Source organism: Branchiostoma floridae, chromosome 16, assembly GCF_000003815.2.
Source record: "Branchiostoma floridae strain S238N-H82 chromosome 16, Bfl_VNyyK, whole genome shotgun sequence".
NCBI lineage: Eukaryota > Metazoa > Chordata > Leptocardii > Amphioxiformes > Branchiostomatidae > Branchiostoma > Branchiostoma floridae.
The window spans coordinates 15549952-15562902 of NC_049994.1; the positions used below are offsets into that span (position 1 = coordinate 15549952).

The 12951-nt window shown below is 38.3% G+C and overlaps 1 protein-coding gene across 16 annotated transcripts in view; it reads right to left on the bottom strand.

The window, feature by feature from the left end:
* The window catches only part of LOC118403084 (arf-GAP with GTPase, ANK repeat and PH domain-containing protein 1-like), a 91419-nt gene that overhangs the window by 5036 nt on the left and 73432 nt on the right, over positions 1–12951 (bottom strand). For 4 of the 16 annotated variants that reach the window (XM_035801526.1, XM_035801532.1, XM_035801534.1 and 1 more), the window contains exons 9-15: positions 10079–10183; positions 9315–9504; positions 8452–8610; positions 5665–5739; positions 4970–4984; positions 4040–4204; positions 1036–1173 (exon numbers count right to left, since the gene is read on the bottom strand). In XM_035801526.1, coding sequence (XP_035657419.1) covers positions 1036–1173; positions 4040–4204; positions 4970–4984; positions 5665–5739; positions 8452–8610; positions 9315–9504; positions 10079–10183 — 847 coding nt within the window. The remainder of the gene's footprint in view (positions 1–1035; positions 1174–4039; positions 4205–4969; positions 4985–5664; positions 5740–8451; positions 8611–9314; positions 9505–10078; positions 10184–12951) is intronic. The other 12 variants (XM_035801537.1, XM_035801535.1, XM_035801529.1 and 9 more) reach the window with 11 other exon arrangements.

Consider the following 12951-nt stretch of genomic DNA (forward strand, 5'->3'; position numbering starts at 1 on the left):
ACGTTACTTTTGGTTTTAAGAGAAAACAGTCAGTAAAAACAAAGAATTAAAAAATTTCCCAAGACATAACTCCTGAACAATGTGCAAGTTAATATTCAAATATTCACCATTGCAAGAATTTTACCTCTTTGGTATATTCGTTATGTATAAAAGAGATTTCAATTTATGTTATGAAAATATCTCATACTTGTGTCTTATGGTTCATATGAAAATGCATGAATGTCATAAGGAGACTATACACAGTGCATAGTGACATGATGCTGTAACAAGACTAGACAAGACAAGGGATGTAACAAGACAGGACAGTGGTGCTGTGCTTCTTGTGAAGTTGTCATGTGTGTGTGGCAGAAATGGAGAAGCAAGAACAGACCCCAAGTAACAAGTAACAGTAAAGGAACACTACAAGGTGTAGACAAGGGTCTGTATACTCTCCCTGAGACTGGGCATTCTTGATGACAAGGGTCAGATAAGAAAAAGACTCACGCTGATATCATTTCTCAGAGTCTTCTCTGACTAGTGATATTAATACAACTTTCAAACTTCTTTTGGAATCTTTCTGCAAGCAGAGAAACCTTCAATCATATTCTTCTCAAATGCAGCTGGAATGTTGGCTAAAAATCTACTTGTTTACTATTTTCCTTTCAGTAATCATTTATGTTTTTGTTGTAAAACATAAATGATTTTTACATGTAAATACTTGCAGAAAAGGTCATCATTAATAATAAGGCTTAAACCTTCTGTGGCAGTGGAGAGCTCTTAATATCAAAAGTAAATGTTTAAAATGGAAAATATAGCCTTTAGTACTTTTGTTTGAAAAGACTTCAGTTTCTGTTTCTCACTTTTATTCAGGACACTCTGGGGTGAATAGTTCCATCAGGTTGGTACGTCACTGAATAAAGAGAATCTTTTTTACACAACAGTTGCTTTTTATTCTCACCAACGTTTCGGTGACCGTCTGTCACCTTCTTCAGGGTAATAATCTGACACTCTGGGAGGTATACAAACCCTGCCTGCAGAACAAAGACGTGGCTTTACCTTCCATTTGAAAGCGATAAAGATTTCGGAAGCTCCCGCCACTTTTGAGCTTCCAATACCGCCGCTTGTGAGGCGGGGGCGGGGAGTCAAATTTGGAGCTGCCACTGCTGGCATCGCCTGCAGGGGCGAGGAGAGGGACTGAGCAGTGCGCAGAGGGGAGAGAGGGAGGGAAAGAGAGAGCAGAGAAGGAGATGAAATGAACTGAAGGCAGAGAGGCTTTCTCCAACTTCCCACATGAACTAATTTTGTCATTTTATCTTTTAATATATCTAATGACAAAGCAAATAAACTTGAAACCAAGACTGAAAATAAGTTTCAATCCCTGATAATTTGGATATTAGTTTCAAACATGGAAAATTAGAAAAGGCAAACTTTTATGAAGATGAAATGAACAGAAGTTACATGTAGAGAGGCTTTCTCCAACTTCCCACATGATCTAATTTTGTCATTTAGCCTTTTAAGTATCTAATGAAAACAAAACTTGGCGTTAAAATCTCTGATGATTATTTTGGATATTAGTTTTAAAACATGAAAAATAAGAAAGAGCAAATTTTATGAGCAAAGTTCAATATGAAATGTACAGAAAGCAGAGGTGCTTTCTCCAACTTCCCACATGATTTTGATGTCTACCTACATGTAGTTGAATTTCTTTTAACTTTTTCTCATGATATGATATTTATAAATGTCAAAAATAAAGGTAAAAAGGGTGAATTAATCTCACACCATGGAAAAATTCATGGTGTGGAAATTTTAGTTTATGATTGGTATTAAGTTCTTGATAAACTTTGATTCTGTTAACATTCGAAATGAACTTGAATTCTTTTCTTAGTTTGTTAGTCACATGTACAAGACAGAATAGAGAAAGAAAGGACAGCAACATTTATGCAATTTTCTGCTACATGTACCTATCATAGCTACCAAATCCATACAATTTAGCAGTATACACTCTTAGCTTTATTACAAGAATAAGATAAGAACATTTCGTAAATGCATTCTACAATCCTCCTAAAGTTTACAATCAATTCTACAAGTAAAAAACAAAAAAAGAAGTTAACTTTTGAATTGAGTTAATTGTGATATTATTCCCCCCAAAAAATGTAAGTATTTATATTTTTGGTGAACTGGTAGACTTTAATGGAGTTAATTGGATGGACACCTTGCTATCTACATGTGATAATCACCAACAAGCTAAATCTAAACTTGAAAACTCATTGGTAAAAGTGAATGAAAGTTAAAGTTGAACAGTAATTTCCAACATAAAAAAATGGCCTTATGAAAATTGAAAATTTGGGTAAGCTCAATTTTTATGTTGGAAATTAGAGTTCAACTTAAATTCAGAGCAAGCCAAATGTTTATATTATGAATATGTGTGGTTGATTAGCACACTAGGGTTGTGGTTAGCTGGAGAAGTTAGCTAGCACAAATGCAGCAGATGAAAGGAGCAGCAGAGATGCATGTTGGGTACAGGTGAAGGGTATGTCTCGGGGAAAGGCATGTGAAAACAAATCACACATTCGTATGTATCTCCCCGTCCTAACAAAAAGGGACATTTTCTTTGAAACCGTTCTTCTTGTGGTACATGTACTTTTAACACCTTGTAAGGAAATGAAAATAGAATCAGATTTGCTGTGACAGAACTTTAAAAAGGAAAGATTAAAAATCCCCTTTTTGGAATGGTAACTGAGACTTTGAAAAGATAAAAACTGATAAAGTTGATGTGATGACACTGAATGAGGAACAAAGTATGTGGGTACACATGGTTAAGAGGATGTGTAGCTGGGTTGTGACATTGTGGACCATGGGTTATGACACTAGGAACCGTGGGTTGTGATCATGGGTTGTGATTTTGGAACATGAGTTGTGACACTAGGAAATATGGGTTGTGATTTTAGAACCTGGGTTGTGATATCAGACTGTGGGTGTGATTTGAGAACATGGGTTGTGACACTAGAAACTGTGGGTTGTGATTTGAGAACATGGGTTGTGACACTAGGAACCGTGGGTTGTGATTTTGGATTGTGGGTTGTGATGTCAGAACATGGGTAAATGCCCTAATGGACCATGGATTTTGACATTACAAGACGTAGGCTGCAATTGCGGAATGTGGGATGTGATATCAGATAAGGATTGACACTACGGACTGTGGTTGTGAGTACAGGTCTATGGGTTTTGCCATGGGTCATGATTATGGACCATGGTTTGTAAATACAATCAACACACCAAGGTATATAATAGACTGATCCCAAAGACCCATCAACATCAATTTTAATGTAGTAAAAAAAAAAAGACAAAAATTTGGCCAACATTTGCCACTTTCTTATTGACCTTGATGGACAGTTGGAATCAGGCTATTACAGACCATTGGAGATGACCAAGGCTTGTGGCAAGTGAAATGAAGTGTTGCTAAGCAACAGGGTGGTCAAGCTGCCTGGGTCATGGTGAGGTCAGAGGTCAGATTCTCAAGGGTCATATGCAATTAGTGACTAGATAAATACATGTAACTGCAAGTCTGAAAATAGAATTTGTATTATGCAAGAAGATGCACACAATACAGAAATATTAAGCACCAAGAAAACGACACATGTGAGTACTAAGAACAACTATTACAGTATTGCCAGAAATGCACATCACCTATCAAAAATGGCACATCTGAAAAATAAACAACCATTCCTTACTGAAGGAATCTTAGTGTTTGGAAAACATTAGGCAAAAATAGTTTTGAATCAAGACAATTTTCATCAAAATATTACCTTAAAGAGATTTCCTGTACATTACAAACCAAAAGCCACCCGGAAAATCTTTATTTTTCCACTACTGTGATGTAACCTTTTATCAACGATGGGAGAAAAAAACTTTGTCAAACATCCCTCCTTTGCAGACATTTTGTGGAGTGGACTGTCCAAGTCTAGCCATAAAGTAATCTAAAATACTATAATATTTGAAATAAACAATTGTTATAGAAAGGGTGGGAAGGTATCACAGCATGCAAAAAATGCTTCCATACCATCTCCGTTGTTCGCGTCCGAGCTCTTCCCAGCTCCGGAGCTCTTCATTCGTCGATGCCGCTTCTTTCCGCCACCTCCGCTCGCGGGTGTGGGAGGGGGGTCCATCTTTCCGCCATCTTTGTTCTCCTTGGCTGTTTCACAGGCATAACCGTTACCAAACATACCTGTGGGGAGAGAAGTCAAACAACATGTTAGATACAGACTGATTTACAATGAAATCGTTAATGTAGCAATGATTATCATGCCATTAGCATCAACTCTCAATGCTCAGTACTTTAGCCTGGGTACCATCCAGGTTGGAGTTTGCTCCTATTTTTGCTTCTCTGCTTATGCTCATTTATGCTAGCAGAAAAGTGACTGTGTATAGCATATAATAAAAGTCAGACTAAGAAGCGACTGTATATAGTGTATAATAAACGTCAGAGCGAGAAGTGACTGTATATAGCGTATAATAAACCTTGGAGCGATTTACTATCTGGTTGGTACCCTGGCTACTAAGAACCACTACTACCACTAAATACTAACTACTACTAAGACTGCCAGACTAAAAGAATTCTAAAAAGACTAAATGTAGTAGTGTGGCCTAGGGCCTCAGAAACAGAGATGGGCACTGCCTGATGTATGTCATTCTTCTTCGTTCTTTTTTGAAGTCCACACAAAATAAAAAGTTGGCCAAAATGAGGCAGAATCTTGACTGTTGAAAGAGTCAGACAAGAAAACATTATAGTTAATTAATTCGGAAGTTGACTAATCTTTTGAGGAAGGTTTTGTGGGTGGAACATTGTTTTGGAACAAGCTGTATGCTCTAAAACCTAGAGATGAAATCCTATAGATTTTTAGGCACTGTACCTACAATAACACGTGAAGAAAGTTCAGTAAAAGTTCAGAACAAAGTGACAACAAACAAAATGAAGGATACTGGTGCACACCTTTACGACGGCGGACTGGTGAAAGAACGATGTGGGCGTGAGAGGGACACACAAACAAACAAAATGCAGAAGAGACATTATGTCACAATAATGAAGGAAAACAAGAAGTGGACATAAAGGGATGCAAGATGTTGACTTGAGATTTTGGAAGTATATACATGGACGTAATGTACAAGATAAAAACAGAGAACAAGAAAGGTATAAAGCAAGCAATGCTAAGTTTGTTTGACAGAATGATAAGTTTGACAGCAGTAAGTTGAAAGATGTAAAGTCATATCCATAATCATTGACAACATTGGCTATGCTTTAGGTATATTCACCAAAACTTTGCTTAGGTTGGAAACATGAAGTGTTGGGTCTATAAGTTTCAAATATGTTAGCATAACTATAGATTATAAATGGAATGGTCAAAACCAAGTAATCATGACAGAAAACTAGCAGATACCACTCCAACAGAGGGGTGGTCAGTCAGACGAGAAGAAAAAAAAGAAGCTAAGATAAAGATGAAATGAAGTAATGGAGCCTGCATGCACTTTTTTCAGAAGGCTGAATCAAGCCATTTTCATTTTACATGACCAGCTAGTGGTTGAATTTAATAAGTTGTAAATTTGTATCCCCCCCCTAAGGAGGTTTAACCCTCCTTGATCCCCCCATGCAGACCCCCGGGAGTGGAAAGATGTGGACGGTTTTCCTACCGTCAAAGCGAGAGCGTTGGTCACGGTGACCAGCGAGATTGATACAGGACTGAGCGCGAGAGAGCTCGGGAAAACCTGAAGCATGAGGGATGAGCAGAGAGTGAATCATGTAGCGCTAGTTCACCTTTATCCAAGGGGTAACCTATATCCGTTGTTATTACAAACAGTACTAGTGTACTTAGGGGTGTCAAGTCGACGGACGGTGGTTGTAACCTGGAGTATTTGACATATTGCAATCAGTTGAAACCATCTGTCATCTTGATATCGGTAAATAAACTATTTCTAAATACAACGGATATAGGTTACCCCGCAGAAATAGGTGAACGAGCGTTAGCAAAAATCAGATGGAGAAAAATAAACTAGCAAGAGAGAATGGATTAGGCAATCATGAAGAAGTAAAATGTCAGGTAAAGAACAAGATGACAGGAAAACTTATTCTATCCTTCAACTACATAAGACTACAAATGAAAAAGACCTATTGTACAGTCAGTATACTAGTTCAATCAAATCAACACTTCCATGGGTAGACAAAAAACACTAAAAAACTGGAAGCTGTAAAATCTACAAGGGGAGGGGTACAGCAGCAAAAGAAGTACAGTATGAAGGAATGAAAAGCCCAAGAAGAAGTGAAAGCATCTTTTATCCCCCTTGGCGAGATGTTTAGTAAAATCAAAATGTAACTTTTCTGAACATTCGGCTTGTTAGTCAAAGATAGGACCTAGCTGACAGCAAAGTGTTGAAGTTTTGGGTACTTGCAGAATGCTGGTAAAAGCACTGCATGCAAAGCAGTGTTTGTTAATGCACACACAAGATGGCGAACCCACACGCTAGCTGGCAATCATGGCTGCCTAACTGGAAAAAGAAAGGTTCAGAGCTGCCCCCTATTGTCTGGTTGGCAAACTGCAGCCGCATATGTGAGACCATGTCGAGAAACATCTATGAGACCATCACCATTTGAAGTGTTTCATACTTCCAAGTCTAAAAATTTCCTTTGAAGAACCTTTCAATCAGGCCACACCAATTTAATTTGTCAGTTCTTGGATTTAAAAAAAATAATGCTGAACCACAAGATCAACATGGAAACAGAGTCTGAGGGAAAGTCTGTACCTTGGTACACACAGTTTCAGGGAGTGGATGCAGACAAGCCTAGGAGATGTTTCAGTACTTAAAAAATTAGTGGCGGAAGGTAGGGGTTTTCTTTTTCTTTGGAATGTTACCTTAGACTTTGGCCAAAACTCTATATATATAGTTTAACAAAGTAAAACTGAAATGTCAAACATTAATTTTGTGCAAAATGGTTACAATCTGTGGCTACACATCATTCAGTAGATAGGACAAACACATTTTTACTTGAATATGAAGGAACTGAATAAAAATTCCAACTGGAGGATATGTGACTCCACTGCACCCCCACCCCAAAAGGCTAGGGTCGCAGGTTTTGTATGGTAGGTCGGGAGACAGGAAACACAACATTTTCCCCCCAGGCCTCAGGTGCAAGTTTTCCTCCCTGACCTCTGTTTTAATCTTGACCTCTTGCTGAATCTTTGCTAAGAAATGACTCAGAGAACCAAGAAACTAATTTGGTGTGGCCTTTAGAACCAGTTAGGACAGCCCAAGTTGTTAGTTGCTTCCACATCGACCGAGATAACAGGAAAGGCTTACCACAATGTTCATGCCATGCAGCATGCAGGGAGAGAATCACAACAAGCTCATTAGTGAACAGGCATGTCATTGGTCAATCATTGGCCAATCAAAAGAACACATGGAGATGGTCATGTCATTGGTCAATTACTGGCCAATCAAAAGAACACACTTGGAAGGTCATGTCATTGGTCAATCGTTGGCCAATCAAAAGAACACATGAGGATGGTCATGTCATTGGCCATTTACTAGCCAATGAAAAGAACATATTGTGAAGGTCATGTCATTGGTCGATTACTGGCCAATCAAAAGAACAAACACTTCAGGAAAGTCATGTCATTGGTCAATTACTGGCCAATTAAAAGAACACACTTGGAAGGTCATGTCATTGGTCAATCGTTGGCCGATCAAAAGAACACATGAGGATGGTCATGTCATTGGCCATTTACTAGCCAATGAAAAGAACATATTGTGAAGGTCATGTCATTGGTCGATTACTGGCCAATCAAAAGAACAAACACTTCAGGAAAGTCATGTCATTGGTCAATTACTGGACAATCAAAAGAACACATTGGGAAGGTCACGTCATTGGTCAAGTACTGGCCAATCAAAAGGATTATAGTCATGTCATTGGTCACACAAAAATCATATATCTGAAGGATCTTGTTACTGGTAAATTACTTAGGACACAATCACACATTTCAAAACACAACGTTAAAAGCAACAACAAACATTTTAAGGCATGCCATTGGTCAATCGTTTGGCAGTTGCCAGACTGATCATGTGAGAAGTCAACCAAGAAAGACCATGCAACTTTTTGCAAACGACATTTAGCAAAGAAGGGTCATGGCAATGCAATAAGCCATTATGAGCAACATGCAAAGAGGACGTAGGGACACTTTCTTTCAGAACACTTGAAACAAATTAAATGCTTCTGCATGTACTTTTACCAAATGTCTTTACTGAGAAAGTGACATAGAATTTACATAGAAAATCAGGTCTTTTTCAAAGGAACATAAGAAGAAAAGGCTATATACTTTTAATTCAGTTTTTCAAGGTCGACAAATTAAATACCAAATATACATGATAGAATTTGAAATTTGATTGACAGCTAGCTGTTCAATTTGATTGACAGGTGTCACTAACCTGGAGTGACGGAGTTGTTGGAGATGATGACGGCGTTGTCCCACTGTTCGGAGGAGGTGAAGGAACAGGACCGGGTGTGGTTTCCCTCCCCACCTTTGAACGAGACAAGACTGATACCATTCCTTTCTCGGCTCAAGGCCACATCATTGGAGAACGTGCCTGCGGCAAAACGCAACAGTGTCGTCATGCTTTTACTACGCCTGGTGCGCCATGGAGCGTCATGCAGCAGCAAACTGACTTAGAAAGATGAGATGCTGCTTCACTTAGCGTTAGTTCATGTGGCCTTGCATTGAGCAAAACGTATTTTTAAAAAAAAAATCACTTGTGTCATCAAAACTTACTAAAAAAAAATCACTTGCGGCATGCATGCACAAACAGATGTTATGCCTCTGGTCTCAAAAATAGTGAGTATCTAGTGTTTGACTTCTGCAAGGTATAGAATCCGTTTCACTCTTAGGCAGAAGGTGTTTGCACTTTGACAGTTTTGTTATGCATATTATGATATGTCAGGGATCAGCTCTGTTTGCTCCTTTGATTGTTTGACTGTCATGAATTCGCAGTGGTAATAATTAGTAACCGCAAAAACTGAAAATAAAGACACCGCAAAAGTTTCAAGATTTATCCTAGATCACCTTTATCCAGGGGTAACCTATATCCTGTGTATCTAGGGATATCAAGTTGATGGACAGTGGTTTCAAATTGCAATATTTTCAAAATATTACAGTTTGAACCACCATTTGCATGATATCCCTGAATAATCTGATTTTACATACATCGGATATAGGTTGTGTGTGTATGTGTGTGTGTGTGCATGGATATAGGTAACCCACGGATAAAGGTGAACTAATGTTACGGTAACTTACCCCCTATACTGCCTGAGATAGTCATACTGTGCATGTCCTTAGTAATGCCATTGGTGATGCTGGGACTGGGGGTTCCGTGATAAGTGGCCGGGGCACCCTGGGGCGTGGCCCGCGGCGGTCTCTTTCCCGGGACCTTGACCGTCGTCCCTAGCAACCTGATCTCCTTCCCGTGTATGTCCTCCATGTAGTCCTAGAGACATTGTTGAAGATGGGGGGATCAAATTTCAGTGAACTGTACAGCACAAATTACATGAAGTATCTAAACTGTGACTGATTTCTAGGAGCATAGCACAATATCATACACACTGCAATACAATAACTTTCTACAACTAGTAAGAAAAAAACATTCTACTATCTTTGCAATAACATGATGTATAAACAAGTTAAAAGCCACTGCTATATTCAAGAATTGTGATAATAAATTATAACTGGCAAGATTTGAGCAAAAAAGTATAATTGCTTGCTAAGGGCCCTTTCCTATTGCACCAATACACTCAAAACCTCTATTCTATCTTTTAATTTAGCACTGTTGATTTAACAATGTCATTCATGAATTTGTGTCATAAAGCCTCTAGCCACTGAAGATGTTGTGCGCAGCAAAACCAGTTTGGCAGGCTGAATAAAAGTTCTAAACTTGAACTATGCGGCTCCAGATGTCTTATTGAGGGATGACTGCTATGCAATATATGTTAATTAGCTGAGGAATGAGTCCAATGTACTATATACTGCTGATTAATTCCATGTCTTGATATATAAAGACTCACATGTAGGCTGGGGTGGTAGGTGAGTCTGCCGTCATCACACAGAGTCACATATTTTTTCTTCCACTCCTTGTTCAGGGACTTGCTACTTCTCTTGTATAGATAACCCTGGAGAAAACACAGAAAAAAAATTCACACTTGCATGCAAGTTCATGTGCAGGTAGAAGTCACTGCAGACGGAGTAAGACTCATGATCCAACATTTAAAAAAAAGAAGCTTCATGCAGTCAAATTCTTTACTGATAGTCCAATATACCTTTTACACAGAAATATTGCATATTAAGTACTATTCTATCACCCTCCGGGTAACACTCTAGAATTACCCTTTTGATTGCAACTATCATTTGAGATACAAAACCTCTCCTGGAGAAAGGAAATAACAGTGATTTTGCATTTGCAACTCATTTGTGTTGATAGCAGACATCAGCGAAGGAAAAAATGATCATGATTATTCAAGAATGCTGCACAGTCAATACAGACAGAAGGAAGCCACATACATGTATATCTATACACTGTCAAAAACATAGCAAAATCTCATTCTTTGGCATTGAATTGAGAGTCTAAATTCTACTGAGATATTGCATTGTTGAATAGAATCCCTTCTTTCCCCCTTTGGGTATGATTCTCTACCATATTTCTAATCAAAACTTCCATTAGAGATACATAGCCTTGAGAGCTACCCTGTTAAAAAAAAGTACATTAAATCAACTACCTTTGGGTGAAATTTCGTCTGTGTTTGCACAACATAGCAGACTCAAACATATAAACTTGTACGATTTACACAGTTATATGATTGTAAATTTGGGTAAGTTTCTTAACACTGCATCAAAAGTTCATTTTCTTCTACAATGAAATAGCACTTGCAACGTATAATATCCTTCTATCACCCTCTGGGTAGGACTCTAGAATTACGTTTCTTATTAAAACTTTCATTAGCGTTACAAAGCCTGCAGGTCTGCCGCAGTGAAGCATACACAACCGATACAGAGGGTCTGCATGGGGGTCCTGACAACGATTTACGCTGAATTCGGGATGGCTGACTACGCTTTACGTTAAATTCATGAAGGCTTCCAACGCTTTACACTTCATCCCACTACGAATTACGTAAAATAAAATAGCTTCCCTACGAATTACGGGAAATTAAAAAGGCCTGCCTACGCCTTACGGAAAAGAGCATGCAGACCCTCGATACAAAATCATGGTTTGATTGATTCTCTCTTCTCCAGTGCTTCCTAGTTCTGGGTGACTGATAATCAACATTTGCAGATACCGAAATCATAACTATGATAATTAACTTTCCTATTGGCCTACACATCAGGTTTTCATTTAGCACAGATGACAATTTGTTACGAAGTAAATTTTGCTGCAAATCAATCGGAATTTGGGGGTTCACCTTTATCCGTGGGGTAATCTATATCTGTTGCTACATGTTGTATATCAAACTGCAACATTTTCAAACATTCGGGTAACTTACATCCACTGTTATATCAAACTACAATATTCATATGAAACTGCAATATAAATATTGCAACTTGAAACCACCGTGTGTTGACTCAAAATCCCTAAATACCCAGTTCTTAAAACAACAGACATAGGTTACCCTACCTATGAAGGTGAACTACTGTAACAGTTATAGCTTTAGAAAATTTGTTTCTTTAATAGTACTAGTTATACATCTTGTCATATGAATATTTTTAAAGCTATGGCTGACATAAGTGCAATTCTGCCTGTGACCTAAATATTCCCATCATAAATAAGAAAATGCCCTGTTCTGAAAACAACAGACATACATGTGTATGTTATCCTACTTATAAACTTTAAGGTGAACTAAGCGTTATGGTTTGGAAAAAAAAATTAGCACTTAGTTGTCATATGAATATTTCTAAAGGTATGGGAGATATACAAGTGATTTTCCTTGTGACCTAAATATTCCCATCATAAATAAGAAAGTGAACACACAGAAAGGTCCATAAGTCAGCGCGACGCTTCCCTGCACCAATCAGTAAGTGAAAATCAATGTATACGGATGACGTCCAACCCTAATGTGTTTGCCGCGGGTGGCCATTCAGAGATATCTCAGCACTATCTTGTCAGATTTCATGCTGGAAGACTCTATTCTTGCTGCTTCAAAGAGATGGACGAATCCTTTGACATTTACAGATTTGGTGATGATGCTACTTCACCTTTATCTGCGGGATAACCAATATATTTTATTTATTTTCCTTAAACATTATATTGATGAATATTGGACGGTGGTTTGAAATGCCAATATAATACTTGTGAAAATATTGCAGTTTGAAACCACTGTCCCTTGACTTGCTATCCCAGAATACCATGTTTCTCAATACAACGGATATAGGTCAACCCTCAGATAAAGGTGAACTAGCGTTATACACAGGTGACCATTCCGAGATATCTCAGCACTATCCTGTCAGATTTAGTGCTGGAAGACTCTATTCTTGCTGCTTCAAAGAGATGGACCGATCCTTTGACATTTACAGATTTGGTGATGACGCTACTTCACCTTTATCTGCGGGATAACCAATATTTCTTATTTGTTTTCCTTAAACATTATATTGACAAATATTGGACGGTGGTTTGAAATGCCAATATAATACTTGTGAAAATATTGCAGTTTGAAACCACTGTCCCTTGACTTGCTATCCCAGAATACCATGTTTCTCAATATAACGGATATAGGTTAACCCTCGGATAAAGGTGAACTAGCGTTATACACGGGCGACCATTCCAAGATATCTCATGATCAGCACTGTATCTTGTCAGATTTAATGCTGGAAGACTCTATTCTTGCTGCTTCAAAGAGGTGGACGAATCCTTTGACATTTACAGATTGGGTGATACACAGGCAGACATACT